Source organism: Chanos chanos, chromosome 12 (assembly GCF_902362185.1).
Source record: "Chanos chanos chromosome 12, fChaCha1.1, whole genome shotgun sequence".
In the NCBI taxonomy this organism is placed as follows: Eukaryota; Metazoa; Chordata; class Actinopteri; order Gonorynchiformes; family Chanidae; genus Chanos; species Chanos chanos.
In genome coordinates this window covers 3,755,041-3,775,475 of record NC_044506.1, presented here as the reverse complement: position 1 = coordinate 3,775,475, position 20,435 = coordinate 3,755,041, and the positions used below count along the sequence as shown (strand labels likewise).

Genomic DNA, 20,435 nt, shown 5'->3' with positions numbered 1-20,435 from the left:
CTAGCTGACATCGCCTCCTGGATGTCCACTAACCATCTCAAGCTCAACCTGCAGAAAATGGAACTTCTATTCCTTCTAAGAGCTCCCTAATGATCGACGCTTCGATCACCATTGAGGGCTCTGTGGTGTCCCCCTCCAGAGCAGCCAAAAACCTTGGCATGAACGTTGGCGACGTTCAAGACACTGGTGCTGGCTTACCAGGCCACAAGTGGCTCCACCCCATCCTTCCCTCAGTCCCTGATAACTCCTTACATCCCAGCCAGAGCTCTCTGTTCTACCACCTCTGGTCAGCTGGTGGTCCCCTCACTTCGGGAACCTGGCAGTTGTTCTTCTCGACCATGCCTCTTCTCTGCTATTGCTCTACAGTGGTGGAACAACCTTCCCAACTCAGTCAGGATGGCGGAATCTCTTGCCATCTTCTGCAGGAAACTGAAAACCCACCTTTTCAGAACCCACCTGTCCCCCACTGCCTAACCTCCCCTGCTATGTCACAAAAAAAAAAAAAAGGAAAAAAAAATCATACTAACCTTGTCCCTATGTCACAAATCTTGTCAAAGAATTCCCGGAGCGTGATACTGAGGGTAATTAATCTACAACCTTATGGTGATCTGCTTATGGGGCAATGTTATCTGATTGATGCACTTACTGTTGCACTTAAAGTTGCTTTGGTTAAAAGTGTCTGCTAAATGCCAAATTGTAATTGTAAATTGTAATTACTGCTACCACATCTACTACTACTACTACTACTACTACTAATAAACCCATTCATTAAAGAAGATAATTTCCATAGACAGAAGAAACTTTGCATTGGCAGCACATGCTTCAGTGCTCTGGGAGTGTTTATAGCACTGTGAGTTTAACACTTGATGACTGAGAGCTGCCTGCCCCACTAACTTAACCCACAGACACCATGACTTTCATCACCATCTTCATCTGGACACTTTTGTTTTATACAAAAGGTGAGTGCCACATTCTGAAATATATGTATGGAAGTGTGTTTCAGCAAATTATTCTTGCTTATGATTGCTTTCAAGCATCTTTTGAAGTCAATTCTGTGGAAACTTTTGATTTTCATATCTTGTTACTTATTTCTGTTGTATTTTCAGAATCCAGAGGACAGGTGACTGTGACTCAGACTCCTGAAGTGAAATCTGCTCTTCCAGGAGACACAGTCACTATCAACTGTAAAACCAGCCCTGCTGTGTACCGCTGGAGTGATGGAAATGAAGAGCTTGCCTGGTACCAACAGAAACCTGGACAGGCTCCTAAACTCCTCATTACATATATTAACCAGGTCTTACAGACCAGAGACAAAAATATTAAATTATAATGTGTTTTATTTCATACAACATTTAATGTAAATTAAAAGATTTGTTTTTCTTTAAATTGTAGAGTCCAGAGGACAGGTGACTGTGACTCAGACTCCTGAAGTGAAATCTGTTCTTCCAGGAGACACAGTCACTGTTAACTGTAAAACCAGTCCTGCAGTGTATTACCACAGTTCCTATGGTCACTACCCGCACTGGTACCAACAGAAACCTGGACAGGCTCCTAAACTCCTCATTTATAGGGCCAATAAGTTACAGTCAGGAATTCCAAATCGTTTCAGTGGCAGTGGATCTGGGACTGACTTCACTCTGACCATCACAGGAGTCCAGACTGAAGATGCAGGAGATTATTACTGTCAGAGTGTACATTGGATCAGTAGTGCCTGGGTGTTCACACAGTGATATAGAGCCATACAAAAACCTCCCTCAGTCAGTCACTGCTGTAGCTGGGACCTACTGCAGATGCTGAGGGGGAGGATGTGATACAGCACAATGACACACTCTGTGGAGCAGAGCAATCACACACTACGCTAACTCCACGCTCGCTATAATCATCTAATAATTTGTACTACACCTGATGGAATATTGAAACAGTCATAAATATTGATTAAGACTATAGTCTAACTAGCTAGTGCCTGAGAGAGGGGGACAATGACAAAGACTAATGAGGAGACCACATACACAGACACACACACACACACACACACACACGCACGCGCACACCTGTGCCCGGGGAGCAGTTGGGGGTTAAGTGCCTTGCTTAAGGGCACTTCAGCTGCGGATGCTGAGGGAGAGGAAAGTGTTGGATGTCCATTCATTAGCACACAGCACATAACTCCTCACTTTCATTTCCATACTAATAGAGTCATATAGAGTTATAAAATCAATTCAACAGTCTGGTTTTACCAAGGAAAGGCAAGAAAAGACTGCTTTTAGTTGTGAAATCTTAAACACACTTACACACTCTTTCCAATCAGTTAAAGCAAAATTTTCCCACTGTGCTTAGTATTATTCCCATGCTAAACTTTTTAACAGCGAACAAATCATTTGCTAAAAACAAGCTGAAAGTCCACAGAGGTTCTCAGTTCTTAAATCTGAAACACACACAGGTGTCTCCAGTCTCAGGGGGTTTGGGGCTGTGTGAGTGGGTGCTGTGAGGCTGAAAGTCAGATTTGCATGTCCCAGAAAACTAACGTAAGTTTCATCATTTATGGGTACATTAATTTATTCATTTTTAAATTAAGTATATAACCTAACATTCCTCACACTGATTTTTTTTTTTTCACTATGTCCTTTAGCTCATTTGAAACAGTGATTTGTTTTAACTAATTAACTATTAGTTAACATTAATTTAATTACTTTTATGCCTAGTTTATGACCTAAAGAAATATTTACTGTCAGGAGAATAAAGTTGAGTCTTTGGACTTATGATGCCTTGAACATTTTTGGATGTTGGGAAAACTTTATTGTGTGGTTCTGATAATCATTTCTTTCCAATTATTAATGAACAGAGAAAGAGGAGTGGATGTCATTAAATAGCTTTTTCTTTTAACATTTAACACTTGTGGATGTTGGGAGTAATTTAGTAAGTGATTTTGATAAATGATTTTTATTTTAATAATAAAGAGAAAAAGAGGTGTAACTGTCATTAAAAAACTTTTTATTGCAATCCTGAATGAGAAAGACAGAAAACTTAAGCAGTAAAACACAAACATGCAGTGGACATAAATGTATTTATATGAAGCACAAGAATATCACATATCACATGGAGGATTCTCTGATTGTAAGTGAGGCTATTGGATAGACTCACGCATAGATTAAGCAGGGTCTATGAAGGACAGCGTGATTGTGTGTGTGTGTGTCTGTGTGTGTGTGTGTGTGTCTGTGTGTTTGTGTGTGTGTGTGTGTGTGTGTGTTCTCACTCCCCGGAACACTGGTCTCTCCTCAGTGTCTGGGTCACAGGAGACTGGGAGCCCTGTGTGGCCTCACAGGTCACTGACACCGTTCTCCACTGCTCCTCCTGGAGGGTGAGGGTGCTGCTCCAGCTGTACAGACCGTCCTTCTGTAGGACCTCAGGGCTGGAGCTCACCCCTGAACTCCAGCTCTGACCATCCACCTTCCAGCTCAGCTTCCAGTCTGAGGGGAAGCCCTTGTTGGCCAGACACATGAGTGTGGCCTTCCCCTGCTTCAGCTCCTCACTGGAGGGGGGCAGGACTGTCAGTGTGGGCTGAGTGTTACCTAGGAGACATAACAGAAATGAGAGCTGTGATTGGGTGTAGAGAGAAGTGACATGTGTCAGTCAGTCAGCAGAGTGTGTGATTTTTATGTTCTTGAAACAGACAGTTTATGTGTGGTTCAAAAGTACACAGACTCTGCCTCTTTCACTTCTCTTATCTCTACATCACAAAACAAAACCAAGTTCAGCAGAGCGTTGAAAGACAGTTAGTAGCAAGCTATAAATAAATAGTTTATTCCGAAACACATAATCTCAAGAAATTTAACATGCAATTTTTACAGTTCTGAACAGTCTTCAATCTTTATGAGTTCAGAATCATTATGAACATCCATAGAACCTTGTAACTTACCTCTCTCCCTACTTTAAAAAAGTAAATACTGAACAAGACATTTTAGTGGGAAAAAAGTGTAAATACAAAGGGAAAAATGTAGAGATGAAATGGGAGTTCAGTTCTATGAAAGTAAACTGTCACAACCTGCACCGCCATTTTGGACTTTTAGTTTGCCATGTCTTTGTGCTCTTGTTCTGTGCCTGTCTCCGCCCCTCACCTGTTCCCGTTTGTCTGATTATTACCTTGTTAATTTCGCCCAATCCTGTTTTGCCCTGATTAGTTTTCCTTCTATTTAAGTCCTAGTGTTTGCCTTGTCTTTGTCTATCGTTGTTTGTGTTTTAGAGCACTCTGTCATGCTGCACCTTTTTGTTATTGGTTTTTTGTTATCAGTTTGCACATGCATTTTGGTCTTCATTTTAAGTAAAGTCTTCCGTTTTTTCAGCCACATCATCGTGTCTTTGCACTTGGGTCCTGCACCACACCGCCAGCCGTGACAGAACGATAGACCTAACAAGGACCCAGCAGACACTTCTGTCCCCCGGGCAGAGACGGCTCCAGCTCCTGACCTGGGCGCGGCGGGGCTCCCTCTCTCGGTAGGTTCTCCAGCCCCTAACCCGGGGGGGGAATTTTTTGGGGGGGGGCTCCCAGCCCTAGACCCAGGCACCACATGGACTGTGGTGCTGGGCCCAACCATCTCTAGGGCTGTGTCCGCTCCTGGGTCTCCTGTCTCTGCCACCCTGAATCCCTTTCAAACAGTGTCTCCGAAGGCACCATGGAGGATGCGCTGCCCAGCGCGAGGAATGCGCTGCCTGGCGCACCATGGAGGGTGCGCTGCCCAGCGCGAGGAATGCGCTGCCTGGCGCACCATGGAGGGTGCGCTGCCCAGCGCGAGGAATGCGCTGCCTGGCGCACCATGGAGGGTGCGCTGCCCAGCGCGAGGAATGCGCTGCCTGGCGCACCATGGAGGGTGCGCTGCCCAGCGCGAGGAATGCGCTGCCCGGCGCACCATGGAGGGTGTGCTGTCCTGCCCTGTTCCCGAGGCCGCTTTCCCGGCCCAGGTCAGCTCCCATGCTGACGCCCCGTCCTGGTCAGCTCCCATGCTGACGCCCTGTCCTGGTCAGCTCCCATGCTGACGCCCTGTCCTGTTCCCGAGGCCGCTTCCCCGGCCCTGGTCAGCTCCCATGCTGACGTCCTGCCCTGTTCCTGAGGCCGCTTTCCCGGCCCTGGTCAGCTCCCATGCTGATGCCCTGTCCTGGTCAGCTCCCGTGCTGACGCCCTGTCCTGTTCCCGAGGCCCTTTCCCCGATCCAGCTCAGCCCTCTAGCCATCGTCGAGGCTGTTTTGAAGACTGCCCCGTTCCTGTTCTTCTGCCAGTTTGAAAGTCTGTTCCAGCCAACCCCTCACCTGCTCGGCCGCAGAGGGGGCCCGTCGGCTGCAGCACCTTCGGTCATCCCTCTGTGCGCCCCCCCCACCCACCCGGTCTGTTCTGGACTTTTGTTTTTCTTTTGGGCCGTCTGGAGCCGCCCCTTAAGGGGGGGGCTCTGTCACAACCTGCACCGCCATTTTGGACTTTTAGTTTGCCATGTCTTTGTGCTCTTGTTCTGTGCCTGTCTCCGCCCCTCACCTGTTCCCGTTTGTCTGATTATTACCTTGTTAATTTCGCCCAATCCTGTTTTGCCCTGATTAGTTTTCCTTCTATTTAAGTCCTAGTGTTTGCCTTGTCTTTGTCTATCGTTGTTTGTGTTTTAGAGCACTCTGTCATGCTGCACCTTTTTGTTATTGGTTTTTTGTTATCAGTTTGCACATGCATTTTGGTCTTCATTTTAAGTAAAGTCTTCCGTTTTTTTCAGCCACATCATCGTGTCTTTGCACTTGGGTCCTGCACCACACCGCCAGCCGTGACATAAACAAGTTTATCTAATAGAAACTTCATACAAGGTCAAGGTAATAACATTGGTCAAAAAACAAACAAACATTTTAATTACTGTCTAAATATCACTCCACAATATTAAGCGTACTATGTGAGAATGATATTTCGTCTTTAATCTCAATTATTAATAATTTTAACTATAAAACTCTAAAAACCCCTCAGGCTGATTAAGTGAAAAAGTAAATGAAATTTTCTTTTCTGCCTTTCTCTTTGTTCAGTAGTTGAAGGTGGAAGTTCTGAGGTAACCTTTACTGGTGACCACTAAATGTTTCATATTCAGTAAGTCAGTAATCTACAGCATATATTTTGTCATTTTTCTGGATTATTTTCAAACGTATTAAAGACATATTAAAAGTGATTCTTTTAAAGTTAAGGTTGAAATACAAGCCCATGCTTCTACTTACACATTTTTCTATTTTTAAAATGTTTTCATTCACATTAACAATGTACAGATTAGGGGAAAATAATTTAAGAAATTGTTCATCATTAATGTGTAACATTGACAAAGAAATAAATGTCATTGTAACAGCCCACGTTGTCATTAGATGGCTCCGAACATATAGTTAATTCATATTAAAACAAAATACTTTAAATAATACTCGTTAACTGCCGCTTATAAAATACACACCAGTCAATAAATTTTATTTTCACAAAGAGCAGAAACTTGTACTTACGTCCAACTGACAGTTTGGTGCCTCCACCAAAAGTCCACCACAGTGATACAAACTGGTTAAGTGGCCGTACAAAAACCTCCTGCTCTAATGACTCTGATCTCTCTGTGCTTTACAGCACATTGTTTCACACTATTAGCTCTACTATTCATCACCTCACTGACAGCCATCAATCAACTTATCAACTAATTCATATTCCATCAAATACAAACATCTAGCTGTCATTTTGTGTTGTTTTAAACCAGTTTAATCTTAAACAAGTCAAGGACTAAACTAATATTTCCTCTTCACAGATGCTTCAAACGATCACCAATTGGAGACCATTTCCTGAAGCAGTCAATATATTTCATATTTGATAAAAATAAGATATTTGTAGATAATCGCTGCCAACATCCAGTTTGGCCCCTCCACCGAAAGTCCTCCACAGTAATTGAGACAGATTAACTTGCTATTCAAAACCCCTCTAATGCAGAAAGTAGGACAATTAGAGATCTGAATATTACACGTCACCCTCTGCTGGATAACATGGGAACTTCAGACAGTTCCTAATCGTGATTTCAATGAATATGGGCTACACAACAATAACCCTTTACTAACATGTAAAACTATTTGTGCTTATTGCTCTATGCAGTGGTTTACTTTGTAATCTCCTCTCTTGAAAGAATCTGATTGAATTTAATTTGTTATGCTGAGTGGACCAAATGATTTGGAAGACAAGTGAGGGCAGTGTTCATTTCTTCCTGAACAAAGAGACAAGTTCACAGTTTCCAAACCTTTTCCTTGTGCTGTGGAAGACAGCAAGAGTCTGTGCTGATGTCAGTCATTGAGAAGATATTACTAATACAATACCATAGATCAGACAAACATTTTGTGAAATAAAGTATTTCAGTTTATGTCAGCCATTTACGATTGTTATAATCATATGAGCACATACATTCATAGTTAATGTAGGATAGTGAAAGACAGATGCAATGTAATTAAAATCTATGTCAATAAACTGTAAGTACAATAATGAGGAATAAGGAAGATCATTTCCATAGAGAGAGGAGACTTTGCATTGGCAGCACATGCTTCAGTGCTCTGGGAGTGTTTATAGCCCTGTGAGTTTAACACTTCATGACTGAGAGTTACCTGCCCCACTAACTTAACCCACAGACACAATGACTTTCATCACCATCTTCATCTGGACACTTTTGTGCTGCATTAAAGGTAAAGGGAAAATGTTTGTTTTGGCCTTTTTTGTTGTTGTTGTTGTTTCATGAAGGTGTGGGCTTGAAAGATTCATACAATTTTCATGTTTTCTGATAAAATTCTGTTATATTTGTATTTTGCAGAGTCCAGAGGACAGGTGACTGTGACTCAGACTCCTGAAGTGAAATCTGCTCTTCCAGGAGACACAGTCACTGTGAGCTGTAAATTCAACACTGCTGTTTATCATGATTTTGGACCCTCTGGAGTTTCTTATGACTGTTTAGCCTGGTACCTACAGAAACCTGGACAGGCTCCTAAACTCCTCATCAGACATGCAGATAACTTAATCTCAGGGATTCCAAATCGTTTCAGTGACAGTGGATCTGGGACTGACTTCAGTCTGACCATCACAGGAGTCCAGACTGAAGATGCAGGAGATTATTACTGTCAGAGTGTACATGATGTTGGTAGCTTTTGGAGTGAGTACAGGGATAAGTATGGGAGAGACGGCTTGTAAAGGATGTGAGGGTTTAGGGACTGAGGGGCAGGTGGAGGGTCTGTTGTAAAGAAGTGTGTAGACATCTATGTCAGTGAGAGGGGAGAATGTAGAGAGTGCTGTGTTGTGTTGTGTGTGGAAGATGATCAATACATGAAAGTTCAGTGTATGATAATACAAATACACTACACACACATACTTTCCCATGCTATTCACACATCAGTGCAGTCAGCATGTTAGTAATGTAATGAGTAAAGTGTTAAAGGCTTTCAGTATTAATGTTGTTATGAACATACAGAGTCAGAAACAACTAATGGAAATGGAGCAAGCTCGACTTGAAATACACTGAACATGAGCAAACTGAGACAGTCACAGTTAGAAACCCACACACACAATTAAACACAAGACAGTACAGAACAGGAATTCTCACTGGCTAAATAGTCTTATGCATTATTAAACTAAAGTCCAAATTTTCTTCTCTCCATCACCTTAAAAAACATTATTCAAACAAACCTTCATAATAAGACACAAGATGTGAGAAATATTCCGTGTGGCCTTGGCCCAGTGGAAGACCCTTAAATTTAAAGGCACATGGCCCTTTTTTCATACAGACTGTCTGAAATGTAAGGGTTTGGTCCAGTGATATGTTTGTTGTTAATATGAATCTGATTTGTTGAGTTTGGTTGAGTTGCTGTGGTGTAATTCTGTGAAAAGAGTGTCATCTGAGGGTGAGATCAAATAACATGTCTTTGTGTTTCAGTGTTTTATGATCTATATTTATAATTATGGAATGATTATAGTTCGTGAAATGTTAGTGTAGTGTGTGATTCCTCTCCTCCACAGAGTGTGTCATTGTGCTGTACCCCATCCTCCCCCTCAGCACCTGCAGTAGGTCCCAGCTGCAGCAGTGCAGTCTCTGTACAGTCTGACTGAGGGAGGTTTTTGTACGGCTCTATATCACTGTGTGCGTGGCCAGTTACCACTGATGCTATGATCACTCTGACAGTAATAATCTCCTGCATCTTCAGTCTGAACTCCTGTGATGGTCAGAGTGAAGTCAGTCCCAGATCCACTGCCACTGAAACGATTTGGAATTCTTGAGATTAATTTATCTGCATGTCTGATGAGGACTTTAGGAGCCTGTCCAGGTTTCTGCTGGTACCAGAACAGGTAGTGACCATAGGAACTGTGGTGGTACACTGCAGGGCTGGTTTTACAGTTAATAGTGACTGTGTCTCCTGGAAGAGCAGATTTCACTTCAGGAGTCTGAGTCACAGTCACCTGTCCTCTGGACTCTGAAACAGAACATAAATAAAATGTTTCTTTCTTTTTTACTCACATTGTATCTTCTGTAAAATATCACATTTCAAAACCTAATATTTTTGTTTTTCATGATAGGCAACATTTTCTTCTTTCACAATTAAACATTTGGTCTGTAAGAGGTTTGATGTTTTAAAATGTTAATGTAACATCTTACCATGAAAACAGAGAGTCAGTGTCCAGATGAAGATGGTGATGAAAGTCATGGTGTCTGTGGGTTAAGTTAGTGAGACAGGCAGCTCTCAGTCTTCAAGTGTTAAACTCACAGGGCTATAAACACTCCCAGAGCACTGAAGCATGTGCTGCCAATGCAAAGTCTCCTCTCTCTATGGAAATGAACTTCCTGGATATTCAAAGTACGGTCATCTGTCTATAATGAAAATAAAAAAATAAATAAATAAATTCATTCATTCATTCATTCAATCATTCATTCAGAAAGTCACACACTGGTCTCTTTCTCAGGCCTGACTAGACTGTGAAACGGGTCAACTATTTCCATCCAGTCTGTTGACATCTAGATAATCTTTCCGAAGTTTTAAAAGACTGGTCTTTTCTGAGAAACTCTTACATCTCCACAGCTATGAACCAACCCACCCCTCTACTCTCCACCTCCACCTACTGACTGATCACTCAACTCTTCCACTGTGTTACATGTCTCTGTATGATCTATATGGCTTCTAACTCCCTCATAAATACTCCCCGCTGATCTTTCTGCATTTATTTTTATGATGTAGATTTCCTGACACTCTGTGAAGGGTATTACTCAGAACTTAATTTTGAGACACTTTATGTCAGAAGGTTACAGCTTTAGATCATGGGTTAAGAGAACCATGTTGTTGTATTGATGGAAATAGAGCTGTTGTGTTGATCATAGGTCTTTTTATCCCATCAGTTACCTCTGTTTCTTCTCTCACACTTCTGTAGGCCCTGTCCATTAGTCCTGTCTCTGTTTATGTCTGTCTGTAATTCATTCCATTACTTAGCTCAACTTTTCTAGCATTTGTATCTGGTCTGATAGTGCACTAATATCACAGCCAGTTCCTTAATGCTACATGGTGCATGTGTGGTTTGCATTTTGCTTTGCTTTGGATAAGCGTGTATCCAAATGTAGATGCAAATGCGTTTTATAATTGTTCTTTGAAATGACGAAAGTGAGTGTGTCTGACCCTGAGTGAGGAGTCCCACTGTTCCCAGCAGTAGAATGAAAGACATGATCATTGTGCTGTGTGTCAGTGCCTCTGAAAGAACTGAACACTCACTGATCAACACTAGGGCTCTTCAAGTGTGTGGAAAAGAGAGGCACCATAGCCATGCAAAACAACCAACTTTAACATTATATAATATTATTTAATCAGTCACACACCACTAAGTGTGTGTGTGTGCGTATGTGTGTGTGTGTGTGTGTGTATCATGACTCTTCCCTGACCAATGTCCCCTTCCCCCTCAGCACCTGCAGTAGGTCCCAGCTGCAGCAGTGCAGTCTCTGTGCAGTCTGACTGAGGGAGGTTTTTGTACAACTCTATATCACTGTGTGAACAGATGTTGACTGCTAATGTAATGGTAACTATGACAGTAATAATCTCCTGCATCTTCAGTCTGAACTCCTCTGATGGTCAGAGTGAAGTCAGTCCCAGATCCACTGCCACTGAAACGATTTGGAATTCCTGACCATAACTTCTTTGCATTATATATCAGGAGTTTAGGAGCCTGTCCAGGTTTCTGTTGGTACCAGTTCATGTAGTGACCAGTGGAACTGAGGTAATACACTGCAGGACTGGTTTTACAGTTAATAGTGACTGTGTCTCTTGGAAGAGCAGATTTCACTTCAGGAGTCTGAGTCACAGTCACCTGTCCTCTGGACCCTGAGAATATACTGTCAAGAACAGAACCCTCATGTAATGCAAACAACAGCAGCTAAAAATAAACAAAAAAACAGCCAAACTCCCTTTGGGACAATAAAATTAAGTGACAATAAAATTTACTAAGCCTTTAAAGTTTCTAAATGTAATTTTACCGTTTTTGTGCTATTCTATTATCATATATCTATGATTTTTTGTTTGTTTGTTTGTTTTTTGTCTGTGATAAAAAAATGATATAATTTGTTTTTCTGTCAAACTGGTACAGAATGAATGTAAATGAAAATATACTTAAGCAGAGTAACATGTGTAATGATAACGACTGGTTTGTGTCACAGCCTCAGCTTAGTTCAATGAAATGCCATTTAATTTTTGTTTTTAAACATTTAAGACTGATGCAGAAACATGAGCACATGGATGTGTGCTCCAGATTATGAACATATTGAATATTAATTATGCAAAAACCTTAACTTACTTAGAATATGTGTACTGGAGACCAGCAAAGTTAATCAGAGAGCTGGCTATCCCTGTTTATATCTCAATCATTTAGTACTACTTGTCTTGTTGTGTATTTACATTTTTAAAGTAAAAAAGAGATCATGACTGTAATGATATTAAACCCATTGAAAAGTAAAGAATGTGACAGTGTTGATTTTTATTGGACATGTAGCAAATAACTTACAAATAATAACACAAATAATAAAACAAATAATGCCCAGTAATCTTCATTTATACCTCAAACACCTACACCTCATTGATTGCACTTTAAAATGAATATAACAAACATCTCAACCACTCTGAGGAACACTGAAAATATTTTAAAGTTTCAGGTTTCAATGAAACCAGTTCATGTAGATTGATAGTTCCCGAAAATGTAGCTTACTTCTGCATCTATTTTTCCTGATATGTGGAGACAGAGCATGTCAGTTTACACTTAGCCAATCAGATGGCTGAGTAAGATTTCCAGTCATGTGACTTAGTGTCAGAAAACCAAAACTGAGCAGGACGCACGTGCATAACACAGGATTTAATTCACAAAAGGCAGAGAAGAACAAAGGATCTGGGTTCGTCTCACAAAAATAACTGGCAAAGGTTCGGGGTGGAAAACCAAGCGAAGACTTCGCAAAGAAGGTGCACAACTAAGGGGTTTAAATAAGGAAGAAACTGAATGAAATTAAAGTGCAAACAGGTGAAGGAGGTGAGTGGTGATCAGACCGGTGATCAGTAGACCAGCGACACTGAACGCTGAGTGGCTGAAGCTGACAAGGGGGGAGGCGAGGTCATTACACCTAGTAGCTGTCAGACTGTTTCAGACTTTTATAGACAGAAGAGAGGTGATGTGTTTGGGTTTGTGGAGTCTGTGGTAAAAGTGAAAAGCGCTGTTCTAACAGTCTCTGTGTGTAAAGAGATGAATTTGTGTCTGTCCTGTGGTTGGGAAAGAGGGATTACCACACCAGTGCTCTGTGTAAACTTTAAACATGGGGTTGACAGAAAAAAAAAAAAGGAAAGAAAAGAAAAGAAAATTCTAACTGTGATGCCTTCCCTCTTTCAAATGACTGCAACAACAGCTGCTTATATATTAAGGTTTTTCTTTCATACACACACACACACACACACACACACACACACACATATGTGTGTGTGTGTGTGTGTATGTATGGAATGCTTGTTCATGTTTTAGCATATGTCTGTTAGGTCTGTCTGAGTTCTGTTGGTTTTTTTTTTTTTTTTTTTTTTTTACTTCATTTTATTTTTATGTAATTTTATTTTATTTTCCCCTTTCACAGGCTTTTAAACACAGCATGTCTGACAGTTTTTTTTTTCACAAATGCAGTCTAACATCATGAGCAGTATATATCTGCTGCCACTGCTATGATTTCCATTCATTACATGTGATTGTGTTACCCTTTTAGTGACGGGCGGAATTTTTGGCGACACAGCAGCACGGTTATAGCGCGTCTGAGCACCCTCTCTGTAAGGACGTGTGTGGCTACAGTTCTCTTACTCTACCGCTTTGGCGGTAAGGCGTAATTACTAGGGCTGGGGATAGCATTTTTGTTTGTTTGTTTGTTTGTTTGTTTGTTTGTGTTCAGTAGAATTGCAAAATCTGGTCGATTCCAAACTGATCACACAGCCAAGATTTGAGTAACCATAAAACATAAAACATATCCACAACGGAAATAATAGCAGTGGTTAAAATGATTTCTTTCAAAGAAACAATTTATTTTTTATAGCTATTTTAGATACTCACAAAGCTGCGATAACCCTTGTATCTTGCTGATAGCATCTATACACTCGCATTCTGAGGGATTTAGATTAAGTAAATTCCTAATCAACAAGATAAATCAAACAACATCAACAAGAATCGACGCTAAGCCTACATGCAAAATCTAAATAAAACAAATTTCTTTAAACATAAATAAATCAACTCACTCATAGGGATCCATTTCAAGAGTCTCTTGGGACATCGTCTGACTCCATTAGCAAAATGTTGACATCCACAGAGTCACGGACAACACGCGGGATTGGACAAGACATGTTAAGGCATGTGAGGACATCACACCAACCCTTCCTCTGATCACTCCCACTGTCGCACTGTAGGCTGTCAATACAGCTGTTTCTGACGCACATGTGCTGACCCCCCCCCCCCCCAAGCCCAACCTGGACATTGCCCCGCCCTTTCATTGGTCACTCCCTACACCTGTCGCTTACAATCACGCCTTTTTGTTGCACTGTAGGCTGTTTCTGATTCGCAGTCCAATAACTGTGTAGTGTTTTTTTTAACCTGTGTCAGTCTTTGTTATATTACTGTTACCGCAGTATTTCACCTCCTGAATGAGTTATTAGCACATCAGTTGTTTATTTGTAAATAAAGAACATATTAACACTTGGCTAGTATTTCTTTCTGTATTTAAAATCACTGTTAAATTCCTGAGAGTGCCTGGCAGGAAAATGTATGATTAAGATATTGATTTCTATTATGACTGTTTAGGGGGACAAGCCAGTGTCAAAATATTAACTAGTCTCAACAATTGCTGCATAACTGAACAATTTGGTATGATTTCATTCTATATTCAATTTCAGAATCCTGAAGAATAAAACAGGTTCCCTCTGGAGCTCAACATTGCCCTCTGCATTTTTCTCTGCTAACTTTTGTTTTACCTGTTTCTTGCCTTGTTGTTTTTTTGTGTTGTTTGTATTTCAGTGGAGTTCTCTGTGGTTTGTCTTGTTGTCTGTGCTGTATTTGATCTGTCAGTTTTTACTGTAACTGCCACAGCTGCAGCGTAGCCACACAAGGACAGTGTAAAAAGGATGAAATCAATACTGTACATATTTACACATTTAAAACTGGGAACCCAGAGGAAGCGGTGGGATACTGGTTAAAATGTTAAAAAGAAGAAGAAGAAAAGAAAAAAAAAACAGATTCATCAAATATTCTTCTTGATATTGCTTCTGTAAACATGTCTGAGACAGAGATTGTAAATTCTTAAACTTACATCGAGTAACTCTGAATAGTTAGACCTGACAAGTTTGCAAAGACACAGAAATGTTGTTGCACAACCTGATCCCAGAACATTGTCATTTCATCTAAAACTGACATCATGTATACACATAGAGGTGCCACCACAAATGAGAGAAATGTGAGTGCCAGTCTTACGGTGAGATTATACACAAACATAGAGGGGCTAGTCTAACAGTGAGATTATACACAGACATAGAGGGGCCAGTCTAACAGTGAGATTATACACAGACATAGAGTGCCAGTCTAACAGTGAGATTATACACAGACATAAAGGGACCAGTATAACTGAGATTATACACAGACATAGAGTGCCAGTCTTACAGAGATATTAGACACAAACATAAAGGTGCCATAACAATAGTGAGTTATAGTTATATACAGACGCACAGGCACACAGGCGCTATAGCAACAGTGAGATTATATACTGATGCATAGCCATAGCAACAGTGGGATTATGTATAGATGTAGAGGTGCCATAACAATGGTTAGATTATATACGGCACTGCAGTTATGAAGAAGGCCCAGCAGCGCTTGTATTCCCTGCAGCGGCTCCCATCTCAGCAGAGACCAAACGTGAGAGCCTATTCCAAGTCTATTCCAATGTCTTCTGCACGGTCTACTGTATTGTATAGTCTATTTCACAGTCTATGGTTTTTTATTGTGTACCCTTTTAATAGACTTCTGATTGGCTTGTTCTGCGTTGACACCTGCACGAAGTTAAATTCCTTGTACATCTAGTACGTAAAAAGATTCTGATTCTGATCCTGATCCTGATTCTGATTCTAATTCTAATTCTGATTCTGATATACAGACATGCAGGTGCCAGGCTAACAGTTCAGCTCCTCCTCTAATTCCACTGGGTCCCTGTATTTGCCCACACCACATTTAAGTCCCTGATGCTACTTTCAGATCAACCAGTGGAACCTCTCTTCCATACATTGGGTCACCTATTAAAACCTGTGTCCCATCCCTCCCGTTATGGTCTGTGAAGGAACAGTGTTTGGAGATTCCACCACCCCACAGCAGAAAGTCACCAGCTGGACTTTTTGCATGTGTGGTTCCTCACTGGTGGAATAAGTTTCTCAGCTCTAACCACTCTGCTGACTCCCTCCCAATCCTCAAGAAGCACCTGAAGACTCAGCTTTACCGCGAAACCCTTATCTCCACAAGTCACTAACTGAATCATCCTTCTGTACTCGACCCCTACTTACTACCCCAAAGACTCTATCCTGTAATGCACTACTTATCACTTCATGATGTGAACTACACTGCACTTCTGCCTATACTGACCTATGAACACTGACTCTTTTTACCAAGTAGATCAGTCTAACACTTAACTGTGATACTCAGAGTGTGATAGTTTATATGACAGGGACTCTCTGACCCACTTGTGTCTGACTCTGTTATAGTCCTTTAACTTACTTGGATGTGTATCTAGCCTGATAATGAACTTACCAGGGACACTTATGCAATACTCAGGTCCTCAGTGACTATTGGCTTGGTTTTGTATTCTGAATGTATTGGAAGTCACTTTGGATAAAAGGAATACATGTAAATATAAATGGAACAGTTAGATTATATACAGACGTGGTGCTACCCTAACTGTGCATCAGCACTGCACAGAAATGATAGAAGATGTTACTGCTTTTAAAGATTAAAAGCTCTGATAACTCTAATGTTGACATCCTCTTTCTCTAACTGGTTCACTGTGGTTTTCTTCTTAGACTAATTCTGTGCACACATATGTGATGTAAGCTATGCGTATATGTGCCACTGCTTCCTGTGGTCTTCCTGTAAACGAGCAATCCAGCACTGGTAGCAAAAACACATAGCAAAGTGGAAACCAATTTAAACTAAAACTGTTCAGACGTATGTGATGAACACCACTGTGTCTGAGCAGTCCTGTGTTAGATACAAACCACTTGTTTCCATGGAAACAATAGCCTGGGTTACCTAAGCTCAGACAGACTGCGAAATACGTCCAGTACCTCTTTAGGGAACAGAGAACAGCAGTGTAAATGAACATGAATGATTTAAAGATCCTTATTAGTGTAGCAGCATAAATATAAATATGTACTTGTCAGGTGTTGGAATTCCTTGAGGGTTAATATTTGCTGAGGAGATGAGAAAAAAAATGAGAGGGGGAAAAGCATTACATGAACAACTCAAAATGAGTTAGTTGATTAATCAACAATCATAGATGTTACCCCATTTTAATAAAACCATGCAGTGAGACATATAAGAAATACGGTTGCTGGAATTCAGTAAGAATTTCGAGAAACACCAGATATGCCTATGAAACATGCACCATGTAGATAAAATAACATGTAACCAGTGTTTCTTTTTTTTGTTCCCCAACTTAAAATAGAAAGCTGATTCAATAATTATTTTGATCAACTTTTTTACCTAATTTTCTCAGGAGAAAATCAGACTGAAAATTGTTTTGTCTCAGACAGTATGAAAATTTGTCCAACTCAGCTGACACTTAACATAAGTCAGTCAGAAGTTTTTGAAGGCAGGAGAGGACAGTGTTCAGTTATTTCTGAAAAACAGACATTTTTAAAAGTTCATTGTTTCCAAACATTCTCCATGTGTTACTGAAGACACTAAGAATCTGTGCTGATGTCTGTTATTGGCTTCATGCAAAAACATTAATGACATAACAGACAACCCAGACAATGTTTTCACGATAAGACTTTTTTTTTTTTAATTCTATTTATACAAGTGAAAACTGTCTCTGACTGAAACCAGGCTGAACAAAAGAAAATGCGACCACAATCAATTACTTTTTTACAATTTTGTTTGTTTCATTTCAGAGTCCAGAGGACAGGTGACTGTGACTCAGACTCCTGAAGTGAAATCTGCTCTTCCAGGAGACACAGTCACTATTAACTGTAAAACCAGTCCTGCAGTGCATTACTACAGTGACAGTTCCTATGGTCACTTTCTGAGCTGGTTCCAACAGAAACCTGGACAGGCTCCTAAACCCCTCATTAGATTTGCTAATCAGTTATTGTCAGGAATTCCAAATCGTTTCAGTGGCAGTGGATCTGGGACTGACTTCACTCTGACCATCACAGGAGTCCAGACTGAAGATGCAGGAGATTATTACTGTCAGAGTTACCATTGGATCAGTAGTAACTGGGTGTTCACACAGTGATTTGGAGCTGTACAAAAACCTCCCTCAGTCAAGAAGGAGTTCAGGGGAGGATGTGATACAGCATAATGACACACTCTGTGGAGGAGAGGAATCACACACCACACTAACTCTACACTCTCTATTATGATTCCATAATTATAAATACATACGATGAAACACCGAAACACAAAAACATGTATTAGGACCTAATCATCAGGGGACAGTCTTTTCACTGGTTTATACCACACAACCATACTCAACATGTTAGATTCATATTAATCACAAAGCACTTACATTTATGCTTAGGTTTCAGTATTAAACTCTAGTGCAGTGATTCTCAACTCCAATCCTGGTGGCCCACTGTCCTGTATGTCTTTGTTTTAACTCTTCATTATCACAGTTAATTGAGCTAATCATGTGATTGATGATTAATTGATCAGTGGAATTAGGTGTGTCAGTGCTGAGTAAAAACAAAAACATGCAGGACAGTGGGCCCCCAGGACTGAAGTAGAGAATCACTGCTCTTGTGTATCAGATAGTCTGCAGAGTAAAAGTGGATAACATTTGTTGAGTTTGGTGCTGAGTCAGTTCTCTGTGTGGCAGTAGATTCAGTATCTGATGGTGTCTATTGATGATCATCCCAGTGGTAAGAGCTGTCAAAAGGAGCAGGAGAGAGACAGCAGGACTCTGGGCTCAGTCTCTCCTCATGTCCCCCCTACATCCAGTCCAGCCCAAACAAACCCTCAGTCAGAGTACTGGAGAATTCAGAGCACAGACAGACTTCCAATGTTATTACAATGTTATTAAGACTGTACCAGCATCTACTCCATCTCAGTGTCTCACAGAAGCTTAATGAAATGCTGTATTATACTGATGAGTCATTTAACATGTGTGAGTGAGTTTATATCTGTATGCTGAGATTTGATCAGTGGTGAAGCGAGAGCTGGTCTGGTGAGGAGATGAAAGTGGAGAGAAACAGAAAATCTGTTGATTGATTACGCTTCTGTTCTCTGTCTGTTTCTTCTCTCATGGAACTTTCCTTTTTAAACTCCTTCTTGCTCAGTTTCACAAAACATAGCAACAAGCTAGAGTAAACAGCACAGTTTAATTGGAAATTTTTGGTATAATCCTTTTTTTTTTTTTTTTTCTGCAGTGGATATTTTTGCAGGTTTTTTGGCATATGGATATTCATCAAGACCATGGTCCCAGATCTGATCCAGACTAACAACCAAGTCTGTCTTCACAAAACTCTTTAATTACAACTGCCCTGTTCATCCAGGAAGATCATTTCCATAGAGAGAGGAGACTTTGCATTGGCAGCACATGCTTCAGTGCTCTGGGAGTGTTTATAGTCCTGTGAGTTTAACACTTGATGACTGAGAGCAGAGCTGCCTGCCCCACTAACTTAACCCACAGACACCATGACTTTCATCATCATCTTCATCTGGACACTGTTGTGCTGTGCAGAAGGTGATGGGAATAATTACATTACTATTTAAGAGTCAATTAAACGAATGTACATATATATACACACACACACACACACACACACACACACACACACATATATATATATATATATTAGTAACTTTTTTTATTGCATTTAGTTGTTGTTTTTGATAATATTATTTGTACTTTCAGAATCAAGAGGACAGGTGACTGTGACTCAGACTCCTGAAGTGAAATCTGCTCTTCCAGGAGACACAGTCACTATTAACTGTAAAACCAGTCCTGCAGTGTATTACGACAGTTCCAATGGTCACCTCTTGAACTGGTACCAACAGAAACCTGGACAGGCTCCTAAACTCCTCATTTAGTTCGTCAATAAGTTACAGTCAGGAATTCCAAATCGTTTCAGTGGCAGTGGATCTGGGACTGACTTCACTCTGACCATCAGAGGAGTCCAGACTGAAGATGCAGGAGATTATTACTGTCAGAGTCACCATTACATTAACAGTCAAAATCTGTTCACACAGTGATATAGAGTCGTACAAAAACCTCCCTCAGTCAGACTGCACAGAGAAACGAGTTTTTGGTGGGAGTGCACGGGACTGTCATTTTCCTTTAGGCTTTTAGTGTGTGTGTGTGTGTGTGTGTGTGTGTGTGTGTGTGCTTTAAAGTGTGAGTACTGACCCTGTTTTAAAGAATCACTCAGTAAGGTGACTGTTGATCTCAAACCAACATAAAGACAAGGCTCCACATAAAGACTCAAATAGCAAAGCCATTCTATCCCATATGCTTAATAAAACGGTGTGTCATTGGTTTCACTACTGAAATATCAGCAGTACAATAGACATTCATTACAAACTCATCTAAAGTTGGCAACACTTCGTCTTTCAGTGATTCTCTCTGTAACTTTACATTAATTTGAAAAAGGTATGTATGTGTGCAGGGTTGTAGGTAAGAATTCTGAGC

General features: G+C 40.7%; 2 gene segments (V, D, J or C); one reads left to right on the top strand and one right to left on the bottom strand.

Moving 5' to 3' along the window:
• The first annotated feature begins 904 nt into the window (after nt 1-904).
• Nucleotides 905-1,730, top strand: LOC115825508 (Ig kappa chain V region K29-213-like). The segment is given in 2 exon segments: nt 905-959; nt 1,393-1,730. Coding segments are annotated over 2 exon segments (387 nt in total).
• Nucleotides 1,731-3,246: 1,516 nt separating this feature from the next.
• Nucleotides 3,247-9,714, bottom strand: LOC115825507 (Ig kappa chain V-III region MOPC 63-like). The segment is given in 4 exon segments: nt 3,247-3,566; nt 6,499-6,536; nt 9,153-9,477; nt 9,660-9,714. Coding segments are annotated over 4 exon segments (732 nt in total).
• Nucleotides 9,715-20,435: the final 10,721 nt, after the last annotated feature.